At 63.2% G+C, this 26701-nt stretch overlaps 14 protein-coding genes across 14 annotated transcripts; 9 read left to right on the top strand and 5 right to left on the bottom strand.

Moving 5' to 3' along the window:
- Nucleotides 1-706: 706 nt before the first annotated feature.
- Nucleotides 707-3640, top strand: PKH1 (serine/threonine protein kinase; the record flags this gene model as incomplete). The annotated part of the gene is made up of 6 exons (XM_069357189.1): nucleotides 707-973; nucleotides 1026-1815; nucleotides 1864-2188; nucleotides 2228-3034; nucleotides 3073-3469; nucleotides 3521-3640. 6 exons carry the CDS (start codon nucleotides 707-709, stop codon nucleotides 3638-3640), a joined length of 2706 nt encoding a protein of 901 aa, XP_069205126.1.
- A 225-nt stretch (nucleotides 3641-3865) lies between these two features.
- On the top strand, nucleotides 3866-4372 carry Q8F55_008806 (uncharacterized protein; the record flags this gene model as incomplete). The annotated part of the gene is made up of 3 exons (XM_069357188.1): nucleotides 3866-4048; nucleotides 4082-4209; nucleotides 4261-4372. The coding sequence occupies 3 exons, from the start codon at nucleotides 3866-3868 to the stop codon at nucleotides 4370-4372; spliced, it is 423 nt and encodes a 140-aa protein (XP_069205125.1).
- Nucleotides 4373-4679: 307 nt separating this feature from the next.
- Nucleotides 4680-5410, bottom strand: RIM1 (ssDNA-binding protein, mitochondrial; the record flags this gene model as incomplete). Its single annotated transcript, XM_069357187.1, has 7 exons — nucleotides 4680-4753; nucleotides 4792-4886; nucleotides 4924-5008; nucleotides 5044-5096; nucleotides 5150-5175; nucleotides 5222-5305; nucleotides 5366-5410. 7 exons carry the CDS (start codon nucleotides 5408-5410, stop codon nucleotides 4680-4682), a joined length of 462 nt encoding a protein of 153 aa, XP_069205124.1.
- Nucleotides 5411-5742: 332 nt separating this feature from the next.
- Nucleotides 5743-9009, top strand: Q8F55_008804 (uncharacterized protein; the record flags this gene model as incomplete). Its single annotated transcript, XM_069357186.1, has 5 exons — nucleotides 5743-5997; nucleotides 6039-6377; nucleotides 6415-6782; nucleotides 8091-8335; nucleotides 8498-9009. The coding sequence occupies 5 exons, from the start codon at nucleotides 5743-5745 to the stop codon at nucleotides 9007-9009; spliced, it is 1719 nt and encodes a 572-aa protein (XP_069205123.1).
- A 170-nt stretch (nucleotides 9010-9179) lies between these two features.
- FMN1 (riboflavin kinase) lies at nucleotides 9180-10173 on the bottom strand (the record flags this gene model as incomplete). Its single annotated transcript, XM_069357185.1, has 4 exons — nucleotides 9936-10173; nucleotides 9491-9900; nucleotides 9350-9452; nucleotides 9180-9298 (listed from the first exon to the last, which is right to left on the bottom strand). Exons 1-4 carry the CDS (start codon nucleotides 10138-10140, stop codon nucleotides 9180-9182), a joined length of 837 nt encoding a protein of 278 aa, XP_069205122.1. The 5' UTR covers nucleotides 10141-10173.
- A 246-nt stretch (nucleotides 10174-10419) lies between these two features.
- Q8F55_008802 (uncharacterized protein) lies at nucleotides 10420-11363 on the top strand (the record flags this gene model as incomplete). Its single annotated transcript, XM_069357184.1, has 4 exons — nucleotides 10420-10758; nucleotides 10797-11149; nucleotides 11188-11299; nucleotides 11340-11363. The coding sequence occupies 4 exons, from the start codon at nucleotides 10420-10422 to the stop codon at nucleotides 11361-11363; spliced, it is 828 nt and encodes a 275-aa protein (XP_069205121.1).
- Nucleotides 11364-11463: 100 nt separating this feature from the next.
- Q8F55_008801 (uncharacterized protein) lies at nucleotides 11464-11928 on the bottom strand (the record flags this gene model as incomplete). The annotated part of the gene is made up of 3 exons (XM_069357183.1): nucleotides 11464-11781; nucleotides 11849-11872; nucleotides 11926-11928. 3 exons carry the CDS (start codon nucleotides 11926-11928, stop codon nucleotides 11464-11466), a joined length of 345 nt encoding a protein of 114 aa, XP_069205120.1.
- Nucleotides 11929-12347: 419 nt separating this feature from the next.
- Nucleotides 12348-14041, bottom strand: Q8F55_008800 (uncharacterized protein; the record flags this gene model as incomplete). The annotated part of the gene is made up of 3 exons (XM_069357182.1): nucleotides 12348-12832; nucleotides 12872-13938; nucleotides 13989-14041. 3 exons carry the CDS (start codon nucleotides 14039-14041, stop codon nucleotides 12348-12350), a joined length of 1605 nt encoding a protein of 534 aa, XP_069205119.1.
- Nucleotides 14042-15989: 1948 nt separating this feature from the next.
- POR1 (Mitochondrial porin) lies at nucleotides 15990-17345 on the top strand (the record flags this gene model as incomplete). The annotated part of the gene is made up of 5 exons (XM_069357181.1): nucleotides 15990-16019; nucleotides 16176-16370; nucleotides 16591-16770; nucleotides 16820-17263; nucleotides 17319-17345. 5 exons carry the CDS (start codon nucleotides 15990-15992, stop codon nucleotides 17343-17345), a joined length of 876 nt encoding a protein of 291 aa, XP_069205118.1.
- A 265-nt stretch (nucleotides 17346-17610) lies between these two features.
- Nucleotides 17611-18403, top strand: Q8F55_008798 (uncharacterized protein; the record flags this gene model as incomplete). The annotated part of the gene is made up of 3 exons (XM_069357180.1): nucleotides 17611-17866; nucleotides 18037-18153; nucleotides 18186-18403. The coding sequence occupies 3 exons, from the start codon at nucleotides 17611-17613 to the stop codon at nucleotides 18401-18403; spliced, it is 591 nt and encodes a 196-aa protein (XP_069205117.1).
- Nucleotides 18404-19131: 728 nt separating this feature from the next.
- Q8F55_008797 (uncharacterized protein) lies at nucleotides 19132-21538 on the top strand (the record flags this gene model as incomplete). The annotated part of the gene is made up of 11 exons (XM_069357179.1): nucleotides 19132-19166; nucleotides 19256-19407; nucleotides 19448-19552; nucleotides 19601-19695; nucleotides 19735-20151; nucleotides 20192-20404; nucleotides 20442-20525; nucleotides 20571-20757; nucleotides 20797-20939; nucleotides 20979-21367; nucleotides 21412-21538. The coding sequence occupies 11 exons, from the start codon at nucleotides 19132-19134 to the stop codon at nucleotides 21536-21538; spliced, it is 1947 nt and encodes a 648-aa protein (XP_069205116.1).
- Nucleotides 21539-21662: 124 nt separating this feature from the next.
- RIB5 (Riboflavin synthase alpha chain) lies at nucleotides 21663-22394 on the bottom strand (the record flags this gene model as incomplete). Its single annotated transcript, XM_069357178.1, has 2 exons — nucleotides 21663-22331; nucleotides 22380-22394. 2 exons carry the CDS (start codon nucleotides 22392-22394, stop codon nucleotides 21663-21665), a joined length of 684 nt encoding a protein of 227 aa, XP_069205115.1.
- Nucleotides 22395-22790: 396 nt separating this feature from the next.
- SFH1 (Chromatin structure remodeling complex protein sfh1) lies at nucleotides 22791-24886 on the top strand (the record flags this gene model as incomplete). The annotated part of the gene is made up of 4 exons (XM_069357177.1): nucleotides 22791-22869; nucleotides 23195-23966; nucleotides 24008-24404; nucleotides 24443-24886. The coding sequence occupies 4 exons, from the start codon at nucleotides 22791-22793 to the stop codon at nucleotides 24884-24886; spliced, it is 1692 nt and encodes a 563-aa protein (XP_069205114.1).
- A 221-nt stretch (nucleotides 24887-25107) lies between these two features.
- SEN2 (tRNA splicing endonuclease subunit sen2) lies at nucleotides 25108-26671 on the top strand (the record flags this gene model as incomplete). Its single annotated transcript, XM_069357176.1, has 3 exons — nucleotides 25108-26427; nucleotides 26460-26600; nucleotides 26639-26671. 3 exons carry the CDS (start codon nucleotides 25108-25110, stop codon nucleotides 26669-26671), a joined length of 1494 nt encoding a protein of 497 aa, XP_069205113.1.
- Between the last annotated feature and the right edge of the window lie 30 nt (nucleotides 26672-26701).

The raw sequence follows: 26701 nt of genomic DNA, 5'->3' as shown, positions 1-26701 counted from the left end.
ACTCATCATCATCATCACGCGCATTCATCGCATTCATCACGAGCACAGTCAGCACTACTCCACCTCCCCCTCCTTCCCCCACCACCCTACCCCCTTCGCCCCCATCGCATTGCAGAAGCAGCAGAAGTAGCAGCAGCACCAGCAGCTCCTTCTTCGCGCTCAACTCTCTGCAATGACGGCAACGACGGCAACGGCAGCCTTTGCACCAGTATCAGCAGCATCAACACCCCCCACGCCACCCACCTCGCTCCCAGCATTCTCGAGGCTCGCATCGGCCACCCTCTTACAGCGCAATGCTTCCACTTCCTCGTCGAGGTCGACAACGACCACAGAGTCAACATCAAGTCTCGTGGCCGTTCCCATGCGGCCGCCGCCCATTCAGACAAGAACAGCGGCCACGTCCGATGTCCAGCTCCCGACAGCAGACAACTCGACAGACTATGCATCAAGCGAGCCAGAAAGTCTCCCTGTCTATGGCGGCAGGGGCTTCATGCACAACGGCCCACGCATGGCACGCCAAGCCGGGCAGTCGCAGTCGGCTTCCCCACCGTCAATCGTGACGACGACGGGTTCCCCAGAAGCAGAGAGGTCGTCGTCGCTTCCTTCACACCAAGCCGGATACAGTCCGACAACGCCGAGAGCAAGCAGACTGCCGCTTCCCTACGACCATGTCCCCTCGACGTCGCCAAACCAGCTCCGCGTGACCATGGACAATGACGATGACGACCTCGTTGGACCAGCCCCTCCATTCCGCAAGGACTCGTCCAATTCGAGCCCCTCGTCACCGACGGCCTTCCGCCATGGCAAGGCCCGCGCGCTCAGCGCCGACGACATGGCAACCCCGATTGCAGACCGCGACCGCGAGCGCAGGGCGAGTGGCGTGTCAACACACTCGAACGGATCGGCGCAGAAGAAGCCGTCGCTCCGAGACTACATTCTCGGCGAAGAGCTGGGAAGAGGCAGCTACAGTACTGTGAGCCGGGAGCTTGGGTGCTGGGAGAGGGGGTGACACTGACCTCGCTTAGGTTGTTGAGGCGACTCTTGCACCAAACTCGGCCCTCTCGGCGTCCTCTCGTGGACCCAGGCGGTTTGCCATCAAGATTATGAACCAGGCGCACCTTGTTCAGGAGAACAAGATCAAGTACGCTCATATTGAGCGCGATGCGCTCATCCGACTCTCGATGCCTCGTCACGCGAGCTCGCCAAGGACAGCCCACCGTCGCGGAATGTCCAACTCGTCGTCTGGTGGGCAGACTGCCGTCGTGACGCACAAGAAGTCGGCCCCAAGCATCAGCAGCGTCGGCAGTGCCCAGACGCAGAAGCGCCGAAACAGCTCCAACACGACCGGTCCGCAGTACACAACCAAGGATCGTCATGGTCATAGCAGCGACGGCTCTCCGATCTCGCCGACGACTTCGCTATCCCCCCTGGCAACAACATCGATTCTTGTCAAGAACAACGGGGATCAGCAGGAATTCTTGGAGGAGCGCAGTCCGGAAATGAAGGCTTCTGGTCGCTCCAGCAACCCTCCTTCCCCGGTCAAGGAGGAGCCTGGAAAGGAAGGGGAGCTGCCGACCATCACCAACAAGGCGCACACTGCCGAACCGGGTCAGATTCAGACTCCCCCGATGACGCGCCGCGAGTCTGCGCAGGACGCGCCCAATGCCGAATCGCAGCGCAACCGTACCCCAAGGAAGCGGAGACAGTCGGGCGCGCCCTCCGACCGCAGTGTCAGATCGAGCGCTGGGACCAATATGGGTGGCCACCCAGGGATCATTCGGCTGTACTGCACCTTTGCAGACAAGACTAGTGTTTGTGAGTTATCTCTGCGGCATCTGCGTGAGCGTACACTTACCCTTGCAGACTACGTCCTTGAGCTGGCATCGCACGGCGAACTGGCCGCGCAGATCCGAAAGTTTGGCTCTCTTGATATCTCAGCGACAAAGTACTATGCCGCGCTGCTGATTGACACGATCGAGTTCATGCACGATCGCGACATCATCCACCGAGACCTCAAGCCGGAAAACATCCTCCTTGACGATGATATGCGTATCAAGGTCACAGACTTTGGTAGTGCCAAGATCCTCAACCGCAAGGACGACAGCCAGGAATCCTCGAAGCGATCCTTTGTCGGCTCGGCCGACTATGTCAGTCCCGAGGTTTTGCGCAATGAGCCTGCCAGCAAAGCGTAGGTGGATGGCCGAGGACCTTGGCTGACTGTTAACAGGTCGGACATTTGGGCATTCGGCGTGGTCCTGTACGACTTCATTGTCGGCAAGTCGCCTTTCCGCAGTGCCACCGAGTACCTCACCTTCCAGAAGGTGCTCAGCAGGGACCTTTACTTCCCCGACGGCTTTGACCCAAAGGCTCGATCTCTGATCGAGCTTTTGCTCAACCTCAGTCCAACTGGCCGCCCAACGCCTCAGCTCATCAAAGCCCACCCCTTCTTTGAAGACGTCGACTGGAACACCATTTGGACCATTCCCGCGCCTCCGATTCACACTGGACTGTCACCACCTGTTCAGACTCTTGCCCAGGTCACCATTGACTCGGACGTGTGGGCCGCCTTTGAGTCGGACGCCTCGGATGGAGAGTTTGATGACGAGGAGCGGCCTTACGACAAGGAGCCAAGATTCGATCGGCTTGCTGCGGCAAATGCGGTCGAGGCGGTGGATCATCCAGGTCTCCACCTGCCTTCCCGGAACCAAACACCTGGTCCATCAGAGGACCTCAACCCTCCGCGCCGTGCTTGGCTGGATGAGGAAGCCGCCACCACGCCCCCTCGTCGCAAGCCCAAGACTCGCGGTTGGTCGACGAGCTCGAGTTCGAGTGGAGGTAGACTTAGTGGCCTACTGGAGTCGATGGGCATCAACCCGCCGTTCACTCCGACTGGCAGACGCGCGGGTTCGGGCCACCACAGCCGAATGAGCGACAGGAGCGAGGACCAGTCCCGATACGACGACGGCATGTCACGCACCGCGTCCCCTGACGCCTCTGTCACGTACGGTGTTGCCTTGGCAGACAACAGCCAATGGTGAGCAACAAGATTGCGTGCGAAATGCTGACAGACAGGCTGCCGATCTTGTTTCCGGCCGAGCGGGTGGTCTTGTCCACTCCGATCCTCGTCCGCTCCTCGAGCAGTGTCCCACTCCCGACTTTCTTGATGCCCGCGTCCAAGCGGCGTCAGCTTATTCTCACCGACTTCCCGCGTCTTCTTGTGGCCAAGGATGACAGCCCGGACAATGGTGGAGCCAGAACCAAGCACATCTTTACGTTTTTGGGGACGCCCACGGGTGCTGTGACGCACCCGCCGTCGCCATCCAGAACGCCTGCCGGCGGCAGCACCAGCGGTGCCAGCCTCGCCAGCGGCACCAGCGGGCCAACTCTTGCTCCTGCCGAGGATCCCATGACCTCGAACGTGATTCTGGACCTGCAGGAGAAGGGTCGCAAGGAGTTTGTCCTTCAAACTGTGAGTGGCTGCATGCAGGGGGGCAGAAGTGCAGTGCTGATCGACTTTCAGGCAACGCAGACCTTTTTGTTTGTTGCCGACACGCCAGACATTCGCGCCGTCTGGATGCACACACTGAAGCGGGTCGTGTGGCCGCGGTGGTCGCCAGCGAAGCGCAGGCCCGAGCAATAACAAGGCATCAGCCGGGCGGCTCGTATGCAGTATGCATTGAGCGCCGGCGACGACATGTTGTACCATTACTCTAATATGCATATCTAATACGACCGGGAGCGGATGCTAAATGGCTAAATGGGATAAGGAAGTCGCCGTTTGTGAAACTGGTCGCCGACGACAACAACTAAAGTGAGGGCCGATTGTCTGCCGTTGTCCTTTGTGCTTCCCACCTCGATCCACGACATGGCCGGAACACAACTACCACCACCAGCCAGCGGCCCGTCGTCAGCGCAGCAGGTCGACGCGGTGCCGGCCCTCGCGCCGGGGACGTTCTCCTCGATCCTCCCGGCGCTCGAGGACGTTCTCGAGCTCGTGTTCGGCATCGCCGAGGGGGCCGACATCAAGACCGAGGACGTGGCGGGCAAGGTGGGCGCCCTCGCCGCGCAGCGCTAACCCCAGGCCAAGGAGCTCGCCGCACAGCTGGCCGCGATGAAGCGCGCCGCCGCCGCGCTGCCGGGCGGGCACCTCGGCGCCGGGGCCGTCGACGAGCTCACGCGCGTGCTCGAGGAGCAGGCCGCGCGGAGGCGGTGCGTGGGCTGGCCCGTTGGGGCATGTTGTCGCTGACGCTGACGCTGCAGCGCCGTGCTCCGCGCTTTTGCCGACTCGCCGACGCCGGCCGTCGACGCTGAGGCGGGGCGGGGCGCGATCGCCGAGAATGGGCCCACACCCGCGCGCGAGGTCGAGGGGTAGACTGGGCGATGGCAGTATGGGCGATCGCAGCATGCATGTTGTACTGTATGGCGCTGGGCGATGCCGGTGTCAAGCCGGGCGTCGGCGTCGGCGCCGCCCGCCGTGGAGACTATGCGTCGGCGTCCGAGCCCGCCGTCGAGGCACTCGCTGCCAGCGAGTTCGGCGGCGCACCCCGTCGAGGGCGACGCCCAACGCCGAGGCTCGCCCTCCCCGCCAGCCCGACGCACAACACCCACCACGCCTCTGTGAGCAGTGACAATGCATTGTGTAGACTACAGCCCATGATGGTGTACGAGGGGGACACCGCCTAGTCCGCCTCGGGCTCCTCAGCCCCCGCAGCCTCGTTCTCCGGCTTGATCCAGTTGATGACGTTGATGCGCTCTGGCGTGGGTCAGCTCAGCCCGGGCCCGCCCACTCACGATGCCTCAGCAGCGGGCGGTCAGGCATCGCCGTCCCGTCCGTCGCGTGGCCGCCGGGGCGCATCTCGAGGTCGGCCTCGACGAACACGGTGGATCTGGTGGGTGAGCTGTCGAGCAGAGCTTCATACCCACCCCTTGCCGATGCGGCCCAGCGTCTTCTGCGCGCCGTCGCCGAACGCAAACACCGTGTGCCATGACGTCGGGGGCTCCTGGCGGTCTGGGGTCAGCGTGTCTCCTTACCACACAACCCACTGCCGTGCTCGTCGACGACGCTGCCGCCGGGTCCGCGGGTCGCGACGGTGTAGCTGCGGTGTGAGTATGTCGAAGCTGGCTTGCGAGACTCGACGAAGCCACTCACGTGTAGTACGGCTTGCCGCTCTGCGTCTGGACATGCCGTTAGTAGCCGCAAGGAACCCGACAACCCCCTCACCGTGCGCTGCACAGGGTCGCCGCCGAGGCGCCCGATAAGCGTGACGCGGGACAGGTCGGCGACGGCGCGCGAGGTCGAGAACGACTGCCGGTGGGTTAGCTGGGCCAGTCGAAGGGTGGCCTGGCGCGAACACAATCAACCCACCCTAACAGCCTGCTTTGTGGGCACAGACTTGAGCGCGGAGAACATGGCGAGGATGAGTGGGAGAGAGAACGAGGCGACAGACGCGACTGGCTGATGTCACTTTGCAATGAGCGCCCTCGCACCCGATTTAGAAACCACACACGTCACTTCAAATGATCAACTCACGTGACCATTAGCATCCGATCGTAATCCAAGCTTACCACTTCCTCGTTGCCACCCAAAACATTCAACAACAGTCGTCCACGGCCTCCACTTGTGCTCTTCTTCCATCCACTTGTCTCTCAGCGCATGACCCCGACCACACCGCAATGACCGCGTAACTCCCCTCCAGGTGCCGCCAAGTGAACAGCAACCCGTGGCCTCGCTGTTCAAGCACCATGGCCGCCGCCGTCGCCGCCTCGTACGCCGACTACGTCTGTACCAACTGCCAGAGGCTCGGCTTCGATGGCTCGTCCACTGCGGCAGCAGGCTCGAGCCATGCTGTCGTCGCGTGCTCGGTATGCGGCGCCATTGACGAGCGCGCGACGTATATCCGCAACACGGCGCACACCTCGCACATCTTCGGGACCATCCACGACCCCGACGGCTCGTCCGAGATCCAGTTTGGCGACCCACGGGAGCGGAGACATGAGGTGAGTGCGACATTGTGAGGGAAGACCTGACTCTGCCACAGGCGTATATCAACGAGCTACTCCACATTTACCTCGTGGACCCACGGTCGCGCTTCGTCGAGCGCCCAGCCGGCCACTTCATCCCCGGTGTTCGAAACCTGTATAATCGCATTCGAACTGAACAGGCTCGAACGAAGGGATACGTCCGAGTGCAGACCAAGAACACTACGCAGCAAGTCAAGTACCACTTGGTATCAGCGATTCGACTAGTGATCCAGCAGAGCAACGTCGCGCTGGTTCACAGCCATTTTGCGCACCATCGCGCGTCGATGCCGCCGTCTGGAGCGCCACTTTCACGTGGAGACGGCTCAGTCATGGCCCCGTCACTGCGTGCCATTTTCGTGAGTTTGTGGTCCTGCGTGCTATTCTAACTTTCAGGCTCGAGCACAGGCCTTGGGCAGTGACCATCCGGGCTACCTCGACCGATTGTCCACGCTCAAGCTGGGCAGCAAACGAGTCGAACGACTCTTTGTCAACCTCCCTACCACAATAGACGTGGTTCTATCACAGGTTCTGGTCCTTTCAAACCACCTAAAGCTGTTGATAGGCCTTCCTGTGGCAACGAGGAAGAGGCTCCTGTCTGTCAACGCAATCAAGGCCGAGGCCGTTCGCACCGGCAAGACTACCGAAACGGCTGAGCCGGACGACTTCGTTCTCGACACTGAATGTTGGGACTACATGTCGGGGGTTATCTGGGATGATGCTCTCGAGATGGCCCTGGGCCTCTACAATGCTCAGCAAGTCGTGTCACTATGGGGCAACCAATGTTCCGTGGACGTCTCGTGCGCCCTCCTGATTTGGGCAATACAAGCTCAACAGGGGAAGCCAGTGCCCCAGGTGCTTGCCTGGGTTGGCGAGCTCGTCCATCCCCATCGCGGTAACGAGAGTGCAGTGGCACGTCGCCGTGCCGAAATGAGGGACATGCTCGTCGCCTGGTCAACGTCAATACCCGAGACTGGCCTCGACATGCCTCTTGTTGCTCCGCCGTTAAGGGGGTCTGTCGGCAACGGCCTGTCGGGATGGGGCAGTGACAAGAGGCGCTCGATTCCAGAGACAACCATGGCTATCGCTGCTGCACCTTTCGTGGCACGCCACTGGCACCGCATCATGGAACTCCGGCTTCAAAATCGCACTGAAGCTCTACCACTTGACGAAGAGTACACCACGGCAGCGCGGCTTTTCGCCAATGCTCTGAATCGAGAGCAGGATGTTACGGGGAGGAGGCGGTCGCGGTCACGATCCGTTGTATCAACGTCATCCCGAGCTCCCTCGGTCGCACCGCCACGAGCCCCTTCAATGACACCGTCGTCGCGAGCCGTCTCCGTGGCCCCGTCATCTGCCCTGTCGGATTCGGACGACAGCTCACACGATCCAACACAATCCCGCTCTCGGAAACGACGCCGCGTGACGGTCACCCCCGGCCCTCACTTTGTTCGAGTTAATCAAGAAGCTGCCCCGGCCCCCCCGTCAAAGCGTCAAGGTATGTCCCGCGAGGACATGATTCGGCGAATGATGGGCGGGCCTTCGCAGGCGCGGCCACCCCCAAAGTCTCCGACCATCGAGGCACTGCTGGCAGTTCCTGAGTGCTCTTCCGACGAGGATGCTGATGGCGACACGGACGACGAGGATGGGCCAGCTTGGGGGCCAAACGCCAATGAATCGACGGTCCACAGCCCTGGTTCGCGATCGATCGGTGTTCGTTCGCCGCAGCAGAGCGGACCGGCTTCCAAGCGGTCCGTTGCGGAGGGCTTTAGTATTGGGCCTGGTGGTCTTTTGATGTCCGAGGCGGCGACTAGCTCTCCCGGTCAGGCCCACCAAGTCGTGTCGACACGCCCCGCGTCTAGGCCACTGCCCTTGTCGACCACCGCGGAAGCCATCGGTCGCAAGGCCACTACAAACAGCCCGAAACCCATCCTCACGCCCGTCTCAGTGGACACGCCGCACTCACCACGGACGACGGAACGCCCAGACGCAAGGGCCCCTGGCATGCCTTCGCCTTCTTTGTCTGCGTCGTCGCTGCGAGACGCGAGCAGGTCCCCTTCCCTTACCGCCAGGTCCATCCCGGACGATTCGTTTGGCATTCAACACGCCGGAATGCTCCTGCGTGAGCGTGAACAATACATTCGCTTCAGCGCAAACGAGGAGCGCCGCAAGGGTCGCACGGCACCGGTCGAGGTGGAGCAGGCGATGAAGGAATGGGTTCGCCGTGCCAAGGCCAGTGGAACGATACCAGCACAGGTCACCAAGGCATACCTGGGATCATTGGGCTTCCATGGGGACCCGCGTCGCCAAGACCTGGGTCCGTTCATTCAACGGAACAGCCACAAGTGGTCGGCAACTGAATGTCTCCTGAGGCTCGGCATCAGTCCCTTGGAATTCCCTGCCCACCTTGTGGTGCACTCGTTGATCGATCTCCACCAACAACTTGGCCGGTATCGCCTTGAACACCAGCTTGCTCCAGAGGGCAGATCCTTGAACGCTGAAGAACTCGACGCCGAGCTGGCTGTTCTGTTCAAGTACGGACCGGAGAAACTCTCAAGCATTCTGGCGACGCCTGCAGAAGCCAAGGAGAAGGAACAACAACTGCTCGACACGAACGTGTGGTCTTTCCCCCGCGGCGTGCAGGAGAGCGCGGCAGGTGCTGTGGAGCTAGCGACCCCAACCCTTGACACGCCCAATGGGGGCACGGACGCCAGTGATGACGAGGTCGATGCAGAGGGTCGACCTGAGGCCCAACCGCGAGGCAATTTCAGCAAGAGGATCAACTTCAACGCGATTCGGAACCTCGTGTTCCGTTCCGACGACGAGGGCTCGGAAGGGGGTGAGGGGGGTGAGGTTGAGCAGGACATCAACGTCGCTCTTCAGCAAGCAGTTGGAGACACGCTTTTGGGAGCTCTGGGCGACGATATCGGTGGCCAGGGCGATGATGACAGCGAGGCGGAGGACGGGGAAGACGGTGAAGCAGATGTGTAGCCATTTGGCGCCGTGTGGCTTTGCCACGATGCGCACAAGACAGACCATACCATTGTAGGCATTATCCCAACCAACCCATTGATGTATTTCAGTTTGTAAGCGGGCTGCTGAGACGGAAGGAATGTGGTACATCGGCACAATCTATCCCATGGGGTCGATCTAGAGGCAGTCTAGTTGCGGCTAGGGCCCTGGGTGAGGAAGGCGGCGGTGGCCTGGGTAGCGTATGCGGGGCGGGAGAGCGAGTTGAGTGCGACCTTGACGTCGGTCTGGATGTCCTGGATGAGGGCCTCTGGGGGGGGGTGTCAGCGGCTGCTGCTGCGAGCACAAGCCCGGTGCCTACCTTTTGACACGTAGTCGAGCTCTGGGCGGATGTAGCCGAGGATGAGGACGCTCATCTCGTGGCCGTAAAAGTCGTGGGCGAAGGGGTGCATGATGTGGACCTCCTGTGGGGGTCAGCTGGCCGCCTTGCTGCTGCACTCACGGCCGTGATCTTCTCGTTTTTAAAGTACGGGTTCCAGCCGACGCTCATGACCATGGGCCAGACCTTGCCGTCCTCGTCTGCGAGGCGCTTTGGGGCGGCCGGCGCGTCGGGCACGCTGTCGGGGGGGTACGGCGCCGTCTGTGGTGGGAGCTGTGCGATCTGCTCGGACGTGAGGGGGGCCTTGAAGACGGATTTCGGCACGGAGGGGTGCGCGTGGCCGTGGGCAGCCGCGGCGCCGGCCGCGGCCTGCTCTGCGAGGCGGGCGCTCGACGGGCTCGGGGTCAGCGCCGGCGTCGGCGCGGCGGTCGGCAGAGGGGTAGAAAAGGTCGGGTGCACGCGCGCAAAGCCGTAGTAGATGCCCGTGAGGCCGAGGTCGTTGAGCGGGCCGAGCGACGAGTCGGGCAGGTTGGCTGGGGTTAGCTGTGTCAGCGAGGGGGAAACGCACCCGTGGGGATGCCGAGGAAGCGCGCGCCGCGCCCAAAGCCCTTTGTGACGGTGCCGAACAGCTCGATGGGGTACGGCGGCTCTGGCGCGTCGCCGCCTACAATCTCTGGGCGGTTGTCGCGCGACAGTGGGGCCATGGGCGCGGTGGGGGCGGCGGCGGAGGCCGAGGCGCCTGGCGCCTCGGGCGCGCTGTCTCCTTGGGTCATCTGGCGGTGTGTTGTCGTTTGCCGTCGGGGTGGACTGTAGCGTCGAGCAGTGTAGGTCGACTGGTTGGAAGACGATAGTGCAAGATGGAGCCGAGTCTGTTCGGTTACTGTCAGCGCCTGGCTCGGTCAGTTTGTGTCACGTCACGCTGCTCGCCGCTCGCCGCCGGCTCCGACAAGTTTTGTAATCACGACGGCGGTTGCAATAGCCGGCCTAATGCGAAGCAAAGGGCACTGCAAGTGGAGGTGTTCGGCGTCGCAACACCACCACAAACAACACCGATGCGCGCGTCGCTCGCTCTGCGGCACGCACAGCGCACAGCGCACCGGCTCACCAGCGCGTCGCCGCTCGTCCGCGCGCGCGGCGGCGCGGGCCCCGCCCCGCCGTCGCTCGCCGACGACTTTGCCCTCTACCCCGCCTTCCTCAGCCCCGCCGAGGCGCGCGCGCTCGCCGTGCTCGCGCTGTGGAAGCTCGACCGCATGGACTCGTCCCGGCGGCGGCGGCGGCGGCGCGGTGCCCCTGCCGCTGCTGACCCCCCCGCCCCGTCACCGGATGACGCCGACTCGCCCCTCGCCGCCGCGATGCAGGACCTCTTCGCCCCGCCGTACGGCTTTGAGGAGGTGCGCCGCGCCAGCCCCGCTGCCCACGCTGACCCCAGGGCCACTTTGACAGCGTGATCCACACGTACCGCGAGTCGCTGGTGACCAACCTCCCGCCGCTGCCCGGGGCGACGCTCGCGCTCCTCGCGCGCCTGTACAACCTCGTGCCGGGCCTCTGCGTGCCGGGCGCGCCAGAGCCCGCGGACCTCCCGCCCCCCCGCAGCTCGATGCACGTGCTCCACCTCGCGCCGGAGGGCGCCATCCTCCCGCACGTCGACAACCTGCAGGCCATGGGCGAGACGATTGTCGGCGCGTCGCTCGGCGCGGCGCGCGTCCTCCGGCTAGAGGCGGACAGCGGCGACGGCTCGGGCTGGGACGTGCTCGTGCCCTCGGGCTCGGTTTACATGCAAAAGTGGGTGCCGCGAGGCGCGGCGCAGCGCTGACAGCAAGGGGCAGCGTGCGGTACCAGTACAAGCACTCGATCCTGCCGTACGACGACGCGGGGAGCGTGTGGGACGGGGCTGCGCTGCAGCCCGGCCACCGCATCAGCCTCATGGTTCGGGTGGGTCCGGCGTGGACTTGGGTGGGTGCTGACGTCGCAGGACACGCCCGAGCAGCCAATGTAGCGGCGGCGGCGGCGGCGGCGCGACGACACCACACTCACAACTCATACTGTACATATCATGCATCTCCATACAATCTGGCTCACATGCGGACGGCCGCGGGCTACGCCGCCGCCTTGCGCGCGCTGGCCTCCTGGTATCGCTCGGCCGCCAGGTACGCGTAGTACCCCGCGCTCGCCGCCGCCGCAGCCGCCATAGTGGCCGGGATGGGCCCGCGCGTGCGCAGCGCCCGGCGGAACATGGGCACGGCGAGGGCCGCGCTCGACACCGAGGCCAGCTCGTTCCCGCCCGCCATGTTGTCGCGCACGCGCAGGCCCGCGCCGAGCATGGCGCACCCGATGCCCAGGCCGCCGAGGAGCGACGGGACGGACCGCGCGAGCGTGAACCCCGCGATGCCGCCGGCCATGGACGCGATGCCGAGCTGGTGGTTAGTCGCGAGGGGTGGGGGGCTGCTGAGTGCCGCGCTGGGCAAGCACGGCGCCACTCACATATGTGATGGGCTCGTTCTCCTTCTGGGCGGGTGAGCGATGCCTGCCACGGGCGTGCGACGCGGCACACGACGTACCATGTTGGGCTGTTGATGACGACTTGGTGGTGCGCAAGTGGCAGTGGCAAGCTGAGCAGCAGTGACAAGATACGACAGACGGCAACATCAACTACTTGCTTATACTCCGCCTTAGCCGCCCTCGCCCGCGACCATGCGGTCCATCTCCGCCGTGCCCGCGGGGCACGTCGGGCAGGACAGGGGCCGCAGGGAGCATCCCATCGGTCATCTGCCATCTCCTACAAACTAAACTTGTCAATTCGGTTGGTGCAAACCCGCATTGCCGGCCCGCCCGGCCGCGCGACTTACGCTCCATACGCTCCTCGGCACGCCGGCACCCCTGACGTCACCCGCCTGCACTAATCACTCACGCGACAGTTCTATGCATTTTGTTTGTACATTGTAGGCTCGTCCTCGATGCAGTATGTTTGTGGCTAGTGGGCCTAGTACCTGACCGCCCGCCTGGCCGGCTTGCGCTTCAAGCGTTCGACGTCCGCGCGGAAGCCAGAAATCAAGCGGTCGACGTAGTTGCCTTTTGGGAAGTCCTTCAACCACTGGTTGTGCAGGTGGATGGCAAAGATGTCCTTTAAGGCCTTCTCGTGCAGCTCACGGCCTGAAGGGGCGCTGCTGTCCCGAGTAGCATAGGACACGCCCCACAAGCGCGAAGGGTCGGGGTAGAAGGGGTCGGGGAAGCGATTGTCGTTGCGGCAGTTGCGAGGATCGGTGAAGCACCACGGAAGAACAGCAAACGGCTCGCGGCCCTCGGCAATGTGGCGCTGGTGCAGTCTCGAGTAGAGAAGCGAGCCCCAGCTAAACGAGTTGGGCGTAGGAGCCTCGCCCGTTGCCATGATGTGGAACGTCTCGCAGAGGTATGGCGAGTGCTTTTCAAAGTGCATGATGGCACCGTTCATTTGAAGGTCGGGCTTGTCTGCGGGGTCAGTCGAGCAAGAAAGACCCTTATACTCACCGAAACAGTCCCACTGGATAAGGAACTCGCTCTCGGTCAACGGGTGCAGGTCCCGGGTGAGGATCATGTCCATGTCGAGCCACAGGCCACCGTAGTGCCACAGCGCGAGAAGCCGCACAGCGTCGCCGTCGACCCAGGCCCGCTTGTCGTAAAGGCCGCCAACCTCAAGCATAATCTGCTTGAGCATACCCAGAATCTCGGTGCCCTCGGCCATCTTGAGGACATCGGCTTGGCGGACCTCAACGTTGTCCGGGAAGTCTTGAATGAGCGTGTTGATCTGGTCGTTTGCTCGGAGATGCTCGGCGCCGTTTGACCAGATGATGAGTTTGGAGTAATCAAGGGGCTGGGTGGCCAACCAGGCGATGATGTTGGCCGTCTGCCTGTCGCCCCAAGGAATGAGATCAGATCGCCAGTAGCTGTGGTAGATGAGATCGTTTAGGGGTTCGTCAGATCGCTGTTGGATCGTGCTGGCATAGTCGTAACAGGCCAGGCCGCGCTTCAGACCGAGGGCAGTGGCAAGCATGTGCTTGCGACCTGCCATATGCTTCGTCATGTTGTACTCTGGCGAGATGTTTTCCGGCTTCCAACAGCCCTTGAGGGGGCGTACGCTGGCAAGCTCGGCCTTGATCCAACTCTTGCGATACGACCACGCCTCGATCTGGAACTCGAATGTGGCGATGAGCCACCAGATACCCAGCAGAATGGCGCCTAGGACCATGCCGAGCCGGAGCAGAACCTTCCTGCGGAAGAACATGCGGAGGTTGACACCACTCGTCGACCACAGAGGCTCGGGCGAGGGTTCCAACCTCCCTCGTTCGTGAACTGGCAGGAATGAGACCCTCTCGGCGCTGCTAGTCCCGCTGTTACTGCCGCTGCCGCCATTCTGCCTGCCTGCCCTGTCGCTGTAGGCAGGGAACGATTGAAACGAGTTGGACACCTTGCGTCTCAGCGGGATGTGTAGGTGGTCCCCCTGCATCGACACTGACGATGACGGGCTGGTGGGGGAAGCCGGCTGCGTTGAGCTAGGGCGACCGGCAAAGTTGGGGGAATGAGCGCGATCATCAGATCTGGGAGTGTGAGCGGCGGCAACACAGCGGGGGGCGGCTTGCCAACTCACGGAGAGCCAGAGCCGAGGTTTGTATCAATGTGCCATCTGGGTTGGGGCGACATGACAAGAGCCGGCTTGGTTGTCGGCTGGCGAGTGTATTGACCGATGGACACGCCGGCGAGTCGGCACTGGCGAGGGGTCGAGGAAGGCGGCGTGGAGCGACGTTGACTGGGTGGAGGGTGGGGTAGTGGTGATGCGTGTCAAGAATGGAGCAAGGCTGGCAGAGTGTGTGAAGGTGATGCCGACTGGAGTGGGGAGGGGACGGAGATTGTCACGGGAAGGCAACCTTATATGCCGTGTGACCGAAACCGCGACCAGATCGATCCTCGTGCTCGTGCCGTCGTCGTCGGCGTTTGACCCTCAACGCAGCAGTTGACGACGAGGGAAGTAGTTGCCGAGGCGATACAGGGGAGGGGGGAGGGGGGAGGAGGGGTGCCAGAGCAGCTGGGGTCGTCGCGTAAAAAAGTCGCTGCTGCTTGAAGCGCGACTTTCGGAATCGAACAGACGCCTGTGCACGTTGTCACGTTTGTTGGTCGTCGTCGTATCCTGTCGTCTCGGAGGTCGGCTCGTCGCTCGCCTTGTGCGCGGCGGGGGGGCGGGCGGCGCGGGCTGGAAATAAAGAAACAGGCAACGCGCGGCTTCGGCTTCGCGGCGTCGCGGCACGCCTCGACCACGACACGACCTCCGGCCGACGCCAGTGACATCGCCTTTGTACCGCCTTTCCCTTCATTTACACCCTCGTCCCTCGCTACCCTCGCTCGCTCTCTCGCTCTCTCTGGCGCTCCAATCCCAATCTCAAACGATATCCCGTCGCCTCGCTCATCTCGGGTTCTATACCGACTAGGCTCTATTCGCAGCACTCCCCAGCCAGGGGTGGGTGGGTGAAGGTGCTGCCTGAATTCTCAATCTGATTCCGTTGCTACTGTAGTTACGTAAACAGAAACCACGCGACGATATTGACGTCAAAGTGGAGGCCGTGGAGGTCGAGATCCCATGTCCGTTTGTTGGAGTCTGTCACCTGACAATGAATCGCGACGCCGAGGTCATCGGGGCAAGGGTACAGTGGGGACAGGGAGACCCGAAGTGGTCAACATGGCGAGCGAGGCGCACGCGGCGACAGTGTCTGCATGGCTGGCGTCTGGCGTCTGATCGTGTCTGTGGGGTTTTGCTGGATTTGCAGCCATTCCGCCTTGACGCGGGTTGCTTGCACCAGTGGCCGGCCGGATAATCCCGGAATGGTCATGGGTGGCGACAATGGCATTGGCTGGTCGGGTCACTGGCCAGAGTGGGGAGCCGCCGGTGTGATGACGCGGTTGGCCGAGCCGACATGTTCCTTTGCATTCCACCCAGGGGGGAGTCTGGCTGCAGGCAGGCAGGCAGGTAGGCAGGCAAGGGGCTCTGTGTCGCTGCCAGGGTCATTGGAGCGCGACAACAAAAGTCAATACATGTTTGGCTGGCTGGGCTCCGGCTTTTGGCGCGCGGCCCGGGGCGACGGGCGGCGCTTGGCTGTCTGGCTGCCTGGCCGACTGGCTGCCACCCAGTGTCGTCAGTATGTAGCAACTACCACGCACGCAACAGCACGAGCCCTCAAGCCGCCGCTGCAAATGCTAAGGGCGAGGAAGGGCCAGGAGCCAGGAGTCTGCCAGCCAGGCAGGCAGGCAGCCAGGCAGGTGCCTCGCGCACACCACTACACGAACAGGTTGGCCATTTGCCCTGTCGTGGGTGGATGGTTGGTTGGATGGAACCGTCGGTGGGTGGGTGGATGGCTCCATCATCCCCGCCCCTCCGTGCCATCCCCCCCCTCCCCCCTCCCTCTCCCCCAATGCATCGTGTTGGCGTCTGCCCTTTTATAACCAACCACCTCGGTTTTGCCGCTCAGCTCCTCCCCATCCATCTTCTTGTTTACTTTCTCCTACCTACCCAACAACCCTTTGCATATAAGTGAGCATTGTTCACATCCCACTCTCTACTCTACGTCATCCCGTCACTGACACTGAGCCTCTAGCCACCATGCCCCAGCCCGTCCCCCCTTCGTTCAAGGTACGCGTCACTCTCAAGCCCCCCCTCTGCCCCACACACCCACGTTCGACCTGCACCCCTGCTACCTGCACATGCAGCTGTAATCGGCTTGGGCAGAGGGCGGGCAAGACCTCGCACTCAACCCAGCTAGTGAGACGACACTGACACACTGAACAGGACTTTGGCAAGTCCGCCTCGGACCTCCTCCAGAAGGACTACCCCATCCACGGCACCTCGCTCGAGGTCAAGACCCTCACCCCCTCCAACGTCACCTTCAAGGTTGCCGGCACCCGCGACTCCAAGTCGAACGTCATTGCCGGTGACATTGAGGGCAAGTACGTCGACTTCAAGAACGGCTTGACCGTCACCCAGGTCAGTACTCTCGCTCCACCATAGTTAGGGTTTCCATTGGCTGGCGTCGGACCGGAACGGAAGTCCGAGGCCCGAGCTGCGTCCGTCGGGAGTTGAGCGCTGTTGCGAACGTGTCTGTCGGTGGATGGCCAGCGCAGCAGCTGCAGTGGCCGGGAGGGCGCCAGCCCGGCTGTGGATGTGGATGCTTTGTTTGGAGCGGATTGCTGACCCACGTTCACAGGCCTGGACCACCACCAACCTCCTCCGCACCCAGGTCGAGCTCGAGAACCAGATCGCCAAGGGCCTCAAGCTTGACCTTGCCACCACCCTCAACCCCGAGAAGTCGACCAAGTCGGCCATCCTCACTGCCATCTACAAGCAGCCCTCGGTCCACACCCGTGCCACCGTCGACCTCTTCAAGGTGGGTACAAGCTGCGCGAACCCGGGAATCACACTGATACCTTTCCCAGGGCCCCACCTTCACCGCTGACGCCGTTGTCGGCCACGACGGCTTCCTTGTCGGTGCCGAGGCTTCGTACGACGTCCAGGCCGGCTCGATCACCCGCTACGCCGGTGCCGTCGGCTTCTCGGCCCCCGAGTACGCCGTCTCGCTCCACGGCCTCAACCTCTCGACCTTCTCGGCCTCGTACTACCACAAGGTCTCGAAGGACGTCGAGGCCGGTGCCAAGGCCATCTACGACACCAAGTCGACCACCCGCGGCGTCGCCCTCGAGGTCGGTGCCAAGGCTTACCTTGACAACGCCGCCTTCGTCAAGGCCAAGATCAACAACGCCGGTGTCCTTGTCCTCGGCTACACCCAGGCTCTCCGCCCCGGTGTCAAGGCTGCCTTCGGCCTTGCCCTCGACACCACCAAGCTCAACGACTCGACTGCCTCGACCGCCGCCCACAAGGTCGTGAGTAACTGTTGCCTCTCTGCACTCTGCGCCATTGCTGATGTTCGCCTTCTAGGGTGCCTCGTTCACCTTCAACTCGTAAATGTACATTGTACTGCGCAAGGTTGGGAATGTGTAGCAGCAGATCATGGAATATGCAGTCGTTGCAAACAAGAGTAGTTGATTAGCTTTTGGAGTAGCCAGACATTTCGGTGCGAGTAATGATTTGGGGTGCCACAAGTGACTGCCAATTCAAAATCCCCGCATGGGTCACGCGTCCCATCTTTCAACTTGACATCATCCAACTTGCTTGTTGTTCGACTTGTACCACCACCACTACCACCCCACAAGTCATCACAACAGCAACCATGGCACAACGCGGTCGCTCAACATCGCCAAAGCCGCTCACTCCGAGCCCACGTCGCGAGGATGGCGACGTGTCCATGTCTCCTCCCCGCAACAGCAACGGCCCCGGACGCGGTGCCGCCAGTGGCAATGGCGCTCCCAACTTTCGTGTCATTGTCGTGTCGGGCCTCAGCAAAAACGTTCATAACGGCCACCTGGAGGAGATTTTTGGCGAGTACGGAAAGGTGACAGGTCTGGACCTGCCCGTTTTCAAAGTCTGTGAGTACGATTCTGGATGGTGCCTAGTGCGCGCACCGTGGTTGTCACTCGAGACGCGACCGCCTTCTTGGGCAACGCCCAACTCGACTTGCTTCCAATGCCACAGCACGCTGACCCATGCTTTTCCAACGCCTCACCCTCCACTCACTCGCCTCGTCTGCCCTCCACAGCCGGCCTGAACCGTGGCAAGGCGGCAATCGAGTTTGAACGCGCTTCATCCGCCGAGGAAGCCGTGCGCTGCATGGATGGCGGCATCTTGGACGGCTCTGCCCTCAAGGTCCAAGTAAGTACAAGCCTATGTCCAGTGTTGACAGACCAGATCTCGGAGCATCCCCTCCCGGCTGCTCGCCCCCCAACGCCGCCTCCTCGTGCTCGCTCGCCACCCCGTCGTCGTTCGCGATCCTTTTCGCGATCGCCATCTCCTCGCAGGCGATCACCGTCTCCTCGCCGTCGCCGCTCGCCATCACCTCGTCGCCGCGGTGGTGGAGGCGGCTACTCATCATACCGCCCGCCTCGCTCGCCCTCTCCTCGCCGTAGGGCCCCTTCGCCGCGCGGCGGTGGGTTCCGCGACCGCCCTCCACCAGCGTATGGTCCCGGTGCGCGTGGTGGTGGTGGCTACGGTCCTGGACCGCGCGGTGGCCCAGGTGGCCCCGGCGGTCGCTTCCGCTCGCGCTCTCGGTCTCCCCCTCGTTTCCGTGGCGGACCCGGTGGGCCTGGTGGACCTCGCGGCCCTCCCCGCCGCAGCCCCGACTATGGACGTAACAGGAGTCGCAGCCCCCCACCACGCCGCAACATCTCTCGGAGCCGCAGCCGCAGCCCCATCCGCCGCCGTCGCTCACGCTCGGGCACAAGAAGCCGCAGCCCCAGCCCTCGTCGTTCGGTCTCACTCTCACCTCGCCGTGATAATCTGGGCGCCCCGAAGCGGGGACGCGATCGCAGCGTGAGCATGGGCAGCCGCAGTCGCAGCAGGAGTCCGCCCAGGGGCAAGAGCCTCTCTCCTCGTAGTCCGAGCCCCCGCCGCTAGACGAAGGCATTGTAGCCAACGCTTGACTGAGCGCCGTCTTGTGCATGTAGGGTTTTGGTAGCGCAGGTAGAGGCGAGATACGTTTTATGCTCAAATGCAAGCATCGTCTTCAGAGGTGCATGACTTTGCGGACTGTAGGACAACTCCGTCAGATTGTTGAAGGAAGCCGAAACCAACAAGCCTTTCGTCATTTCTCGGTTCGTCAGTTCCTTCCTCCCTCCTCAACAACAACATCGTCACGATGCCCTCGCTCCTCCAGCCGGAGCCACTGAAGTTGTGAGTGAACGACCTCAGCCGCGACGCGGCAATGCTGACGCTCAACTCGCCTCGCGACTTCTATTGGCGCCTTCCCTCACTCTCTCTAGCCTTGCGATCGGCGCGCCGCTGTCCGCCCTCAGCACCCTTGTCCAAAAGGTCACGGCTATTAACAGCAAGCACGGCCCATTCGATGCCTGCATCGTCGCTGGTGATCTTCTCAAGGAGGACAGCGATGGCTCCGAGCTTGACGGCATCAGCTGTGAGCATGCGCGCTGTGGCTCGACGTGCTAACCCCTCAGTGCCCGTGCCGACTTACTTTACCGTAGGCAAGAACGCCTTCCCCAAGAGCGTTGAGGACAAGCTTGCTACTACTCCCGAGCTCGCGCCTAACCTTGTCTTCATCGGTGAGCGCTATTGGACATACTGGCGTGAGCAGCGCTCACATCGCCCAGGGAAGACCGGAGTCTTCACGACGGCACAGGGCCTCAAGGTCGCTGTTGTTGGAGGAGCCTTCGACGAGGCGGCCTTTGAAGCAGATGACAACACCGTGAGTTGGACAGCTCTGTGCGGATTGCTGAGCGTGTAGGACCCCAACTCTCCCTTCATCACCAAGACCTCGATCGCCACTCTCCTCTCCAATCCCATCATCTCGCCGGAAGAGCAGACTTCAAGCCTCGAAGCGGCCAAGGAGCAGGCGTCTGCCCTACCCTCAGCATTCCACGGCGTCGATGTTCTTCTTACCACTTCGCCGCCCCCGTCCCTTGGTCTTCTCTCGCCTTCCTTCCCTGGCCTCGGGTTCCAGCTGGCAGCGCCGGCCACACCTCTCGCCGAGGTTGTAAAGCGCACTCGCCCCCGTTACCTTTTGTGGGCTGATGGACCCGGTTTCTGGGAGAGAGAGCCGTGGGGATGGACTGGTGCCAACGGCAAGGAGGAGCGTTGGACGAGGGCGATCAAGCTCGGCGCCTTGGGTGGCACTACGTCCGCAGGTGGCAAGCCGGCCAGGGTGGGTTGGGAACGAGATCCTCGTCGCTAACCCGCTTCAGTGGTTCTATGCTACGACTTTGCCACCACAAACGCCGTCGACCCCCCTTCCAACTCGCCCAGCCAATGCTACGCCGAACCCCCTCACGATGCCCTCCAACAGCGGCTCCAAGCGTGCTGCTCCTGACCACGAGGAAGCTGGCCAGGCCAAGAAGGCCAGGGCGGATGGCCCTCCCCCAGACGACTATGTCTGTAAGATCTGTCAGGTGCCTGGAGTGAGTGTAACTGCGTGCGTGTGAGCTAACGATACAGCACTGGATCAAGGACTGCCCCCAGAAGGCGGCCCATGACCCTTCCAAGCCTCCTGCCGGCTATGTCTGCAACATCTGCAAATCTGTACGCACGCTGGGTTTAGTGTGACCTTGCTGACCCCAACTCCAGCCCGACCACTTCATCCGCGAATGTCCCCAGCGCGAGGCTGAACGACAGCGCGGTTCGAAGCCTCCTCCTGCTGGGTATGTGTGCCGCGCCTGTGGCGCCGAAGCACAGCACTTCATTCGCGATTGCCCAGTTGTCAAGGAGCGTGATCAGGAGAGGTCAAAGAGAAAGGAGCTGGGCCCAGAGGAATGTAAGTTGACGAGCGTACAACTCTAGACTGACGCACCAGGTTGGTTCTGCCTGAGCAACCCCAAGGTGACGAAGCACCTTATCGTTGCTATCGGCTCCGAGACATATGTCACTCTGCCCAAGGGGCAGCTGATCCCGACCGCGGGAGAGAAGCCCCTGGTCCCGGGTGGTGGACATGTTCTGGTGGGTCGAGTGAACCTGGCACGGACTAACAACTGTCAGATCATTCCCATCGCGCATCATCCAACCCTCCTGTCGATCCCCGCCGCCGATGCGATGAACATTGTGAGCGAGCTCGAGTCATACAAGTCTGCTCTCCGCGACTGCTATGCCAAGTATGGCGCCGTCCCTGTCGTTTTCGAGGTTGGCCGACTGGCCGGCAAGGGTGGCCATGCCCACATTCAGGTTGTCCCCGTCCCCAAGGAGCTGGCCGACAAGGTCGCCGACGGGTTCATCAAGGCTGGTGAGGCCAGCGGGCTGGACTGGGAACCGGAGCCTGAGCGTGCTCTGGCCCGTGTGGGACCCACAGGCAATTACTTCAAGGTCGAGTGCCCCGACGGCCGCAAGCTCGTTCACCTGCTCAAGGGCAACTTTGACCTTCAGTTCGGACGGTAAGTTGGGCATGAATGAGTGCTTTGTCAGCTCACACATGCAGGTTGGTGCTCAGCGGCCTGCTGGGCCTGCACCACCGTATCAACTGGAAGGACACGGTGCTGTCCGAGACCGAGGAGAAGGACGACGCGGTGAAGTTTAAGAAGGCTCTCCAGCCGTTCCTTCCGTAGTAGCGCCGATGTCCAGCGACGTCCACCTGTCACAACATGCATATCGCATCCTCCATGCTGGGTCCACTGCTGCCATGCCTACAAATAAAGCCCAGAACGCTCGCTGCTACTGCCTTGGCCATGCCTAGGCCGACTTTTGGGTCAGGACGCCGAGCTCTGCGAGGCGGCGGTCGACGACGCGCTCAACGAGGCCAGCGATACGGCTCTCGCTGCCGAGGATGTACTTTCCAACGCAGTCGGTCTCAATGTTGACCGGGTCGCCGACCTTCTTGTCGGTGAGGGTGAGCTTTGACTGGGAGTGGGCGATGAGCATGATGCCGAACGAGAGGGTGGCGTCGTCGATCTGGGTGAGGGTGAGGCTCGCGCCGTCGACGGTGATGAAGCCCTTCTCCACGACGAACGGCATGAGGTGGGCCGCGTCCTCTGGAAACGCAAACGTGTACCGGATCGACGCGCCGTCCGGCACCGCGGCCCTGATGGTCGCGACAGCGTCGACGTGGCCCTGGACGACGTGCCCGCCAAAGCGCGTGTGCGCGGCCATTGCGCGCTCGCAGTTGACCTTGTCGCCCGCGACCAGGTTGCCGAGGTAGGTGCGCGTGAGCGTCTCGGGCGCGAGGCCGACCTTGAAGGTGTCGGCGTCAAACTCGAGCACGGTGAGGCACGCGCCGTTGACGCAGATCGAGTCGCCGATGTGGCAGTCGCCGAGGATCGGGGCCGCGTTGGACAGCGTGATGATGTGCTCGGTCGTGCCGGTCGACGGCTCGACGTGCGAGATGGTCGCGACGTGCTCGACCTGCGGGGTGAGCGGGGGGCGGGGGGTGGTGGTTGAGGGAGGACTCACAAGGCCGGTGAACATGGTGTGGGGGGGTGGGGGTGGGGGTGTGGTGAACAGAGAGTAGTTGCAAGCAAGAGTCAAGAGTCAGCTCGTCGGCCCGGCTACATTTCGCCATTCCATTCCACTCGACTTTGGTCGGCTGCGACCGATGACATAAGGCGGCAGGGGCGCCAGGGACACCCACGTGGCAGCACTATCCGAGCCCCCCATTATACACGTGCAAGTCAACACGCACCAATGTCGCTGCACGCCCGCCGTAAGCATCAACAGCGCGGCGAGCGAGACGCGAGCGACAACAGCGACAGCACCACGCATCGCGCATCACGCATCCACGCACAGGCAGCAGCCAGCAGCAGGACAGAGCACGGCCGCCGCCAGAGTAAACGCCCACGCCACCCGCCAGCCCAGCCCGCCACAATGTCGTACGGCACGCGGACGCGCACCCCGACCTCGAGCTCGACGCCGCGCGGCAATGCCCTCCCTTTGGGGCACAAGGGTGAGTCGGTCGTGCTTCGGCGCGAGGTCGCAACGTCGTGCACGCGTCGCGGCCTCGGACGTGCCGGTGCTGCTGCGCCGGCGGGCGGATGCACGCGCCGACGCGGATGGACAGACGCCACAGGCCGACTTGGCCTGTCAACCTTGTGCATCCGCGTCCGCATCCGCCATTCCTCGTTCCCACTGGCGCCGGCGCGCACGCACAATAACACCAGCGACCTTTTGCTAACCACCCATACTCGCTCGATTCACACATTGTCCTTCTTCCTGCTTGCACTTGCTTTGCACTTTTTCCCTCGACATGGCGGCCTACTACCGACCAGTAGCCCCAGGCGCGGCCTACCCCCAGTATGCGACGCCAACACGCCAGCCCGGCATGCCCCCCGCCGGCTACCAGCAGCCCCAGCAGGTCTTGATGCAGCAGCAGCAGCAGCGCCCCGTCCAGCAGCAGCAGCAGCCTGCCCCGGTCCAGCAGCGCGCCCAGGCCGTCTACTACCCCGAGACGTATCCGCCCGGCCCGCTAGGCTTCTTCCTCGCCCCGCCAGGCCAGAGGACCTTTGACCACACGCTCCAGACCACGCCGGTGACCCAGGGTTTCTTCACGACGTACCCGTCGCGTATGCGCACCGGCGTCACGACCCTCGTGCAGCCCGAGACGGTCACGGGCGGGCCCAAGGAGCGCGAGTACTTTCTTGCCGAGCTCGACCGCGAGCTGGCTGGCGCGCGCAGCTCGGGGCAATCCACACCACGGATCGAGAGCCCAGCGCCGCACCTGTCGCGCAAGAACACGACGACGACAATGTCTGGCCGCCGCGCAGGGCGCGTAAACTACGCCGAGAAGGAGGAGTCGGAGGAGGAGGAGGAGAGCAGCGAGGAGGAGATTGGCGAGGCCGCCAGCGATCCAGAGGACGACAACTATGGAGAACGGCGGCGCCGTCGCGACACGGGGCTGAGCGCAGACCACTTGGCGAGCATGCGCATCGGACGTATCAAGAAGAAGCACTCGGAGCTGGAGCGCGGATGGACATGGCTCGGAGATCGCGTGCCCGCCGAGCGCGTAAAGTCGGAGATTGCACGGGTGACCAAGCACAAGATTGTGTAGGTTTGCGAGGAGGGATACGGACGCTGACATTACCCAGACCCGAGGAGCTGCTCGCCTTGGAGGCCGAGCGACCCGAGAGGCTGGTACCCATCACGGTCGACTACGATGTGCCGTCGCCAACTGGCGATGCGACGGGCATCAAGATCAAGGACCGGTTCTTGTGGAACGCAAACGAGCCGTTCTACAAGCCTCTCGAGTTCGCCACCGTGTTCTGCGAGGATCTTGGTATCCCCGTTCATCACGCCGAGACGCTCGCCGAGCTCATCAATGCCCAGTTGGAAGAGGCGCAGGGCACTGTCATCATCGACCTTGGGACAGAAGACGCTACGCCCGAGGAGGTTGTGTGGTCTGACGACGAGGGCGACAACGGCATGGAAGTGGATGAGAACGGCGAGGCGTCGTATGCCGAGCCTGACTGCCGCATTGTGATCAACGTGAGTGGGGTGGTGTGGGAGAGGGGCTAACGTCCCAGCTCGACGTGCAGATCAACACGCACGTCCTGCGTGACCGCATCGAGTGGGACCTGTCATCCACGCTGCCGCCCGCAGAGTTTGCGCGTCACTACTGTGCCGAGCTGGGCATGACGGGCGAGGCTGTGCCGCTTATCGCGCACGCCATCCACGAGGAGCTCATCAAGCACAAGCGCGACGCGCTCGAGCTCGACCTGTTTGCGCGCACGCATCCGCAGGAGCAGGCCAAGTGGGAGAAGTCTGGGCCGAGCGGCATCCCGCGCACGACGCACCGCCACGGGCCCAAGGGCCTGGTTGGGGTGTGGCGCGACTGGTGGGAGCGGGACGAGTTTAGCCCGGTGCTGGTCGAGCTCACGACGGAAGAGATGGAGCGGCGCGAGGTGGAGAGAAACCGCGAGGCGCGGCGGATGATGAGGACGCTGGCGACGTCGAAGCGGCGTAGGTAGTGTGGGTGGGTGCGTGTAGTACTGCGTATTCTATGCATAGGTGCGGGGGAAGGGGAGGGCGATGGGAGCGGTGTGGATGGAGTTGGGAGGTGCAGCAGACACATGGCGGGGGGCTCGTTGCAGCACTGGCTGGGGCTCCACCAATATTTTGGGCAACGATTCGCCGCCCAAAGTTGAAAGTCCAACTCGACTTGGTCCATCACTTCACAACCCACCCCACCATGAGCGGCCCGATCCCGACCGCCGTGCCAGCGCCGCCCCCGCCAGGAGGGTTCCAGTCCAAAGGCGGGCGGAGCAAGCACGCGTCCAACCTGAGAAAGTACGGGACGCCGCTGCCGATCCTGCTCCCAAGCTCGCCGCTGCACCCGGCATCCAAGGCCGCGGCGGGGGGCACAGCGCCGTCGCCCTCGCTCCTCTCCTCCTTCAGCAGCTCGCACAGCGCGGCCCGCGCGATCGAGGTGCCCACCTGCGTCGGGGTGCTCGACCCCGCCAGCGCGAGCGTCTGGGTGACCGACCCGCGCGCCATGACGACCCTCTTCAACCGCGGCTTCTTTGGCAAGGGCTCCCTCTCGCGCTCAGAGCCGAGCTGGCGCCAGCGCCGCCTCGACATCCTGCGCGGCGGCGGCACGCTCGCGGCCGAGCAGGTGCGCGAGAAGCGCCGCCTCGAGCGCAAGCAGTTCAAGATTGACCGCGCGGCGGCCATGCTCGAGGCGGCGCGCAAGGCCGAGGCGGTGCTCACGACGGGGCAGCTGCCGGGGGAGGCTGCGGTGGATGCTGAGGCCAAGGAGGACGGCGACGCCGAGGGCAGTGCCGCCGCCGCCACCTCGCCCCCCTCGCCCACCCCGTCGACCCTCTCCCTCGCGACAGACTACTCCGCCGCGCTCCCCCCGGGCGCCGCGCTCAACGCCCAGACCTTCCTCGTGCGCCCGGCGCGGCCAGACGCAAACCGCAACCGCGGCAAGCGGGGGTTCAAGCGGCGTCCCCCGCCTGCCCCGGGCGCGGCGCCTCGCCCACCCCCACCCCCGCCCCCGCCGGCTGAGTCGTCCGACTCGGAACCGTCAGACGACGAGGCCGCGCTCGCCGTCGAGCACGCAGAACACCTCCAGCTCAGCCTCGAGGAGGCGTGGTTCCTCTCCTCGGCGCTGGGCGTGCTCAAGATCCTCGACCCCAGGACCGGGACGTACCTCCCCCCTACGGCAGTGCTCCCCGCCCTCCTCTCGCCGCCGGAGCCTGCGCAAGACCTCGCACCCCCGGCAGCCCTGTTCCCAGACGACCCGCTGCTCGTATCCTACGCAGCTTACCACCACTACCGCGCCCTCGGGTGGGTCGTCCGCTCGGGCATCAAGTTCTGCGTAGACTGGCTCCTGTACCGCCGCGGACCAGTCTTCTCCCATTCGGCCTTCTCGCTCCTCATGATCCCGGTGTATACCGACGCCGCGGACCAGCAGGCAAGCCCGTACGGCGCCACAGACTGGTACGCCGAGCGCATGAGCTGGAAGTGGATGAACACGATCATGCGCGTAAACTCGCTCGTTATGAAGGTGTGTGTGGAAGGAAGCCCAGCTGACCCCAGACTGTCATCATCACCTACATCACCATCCCGTCCATCGAGTCGTTCCCCGCCAGCATGCGCTTGCCATCAGGCGGCCTCGACCCCCGCAAGCTCGACATCAAGTCGCTCATGAGCAGGTATACCGTCCGCGAGGTGTCTCTGGTGAGTTGTCCCTGCTGCCCCCCGCTGACAGGCCCCAGACCCGCTTTGGACCAGCACGCAGGCGTGACTAGCATGGTGTATTAGACATATGGCATAGTATA

This window comes from Vanrija albida (genome assembly GCF_041260175.1).
Source record: "Vanrija albida strain AlHP1 chromosome Unknown contig_7, whole genome shotgun sequence".
Classification (NCBI taxonomy): domain Eukaryota; kingdom Fungi; phylum Basidiomycota; class Tremellomycetes; order Trichosporonales; family Trichosporonaceae; genus Vanrija; species Vanrija albida.
The sequence above is the reverse complement of the archived record's forward strand: the minus strand, read 5'-3'. Positions and strand labels throughout refer to the sequence as shown.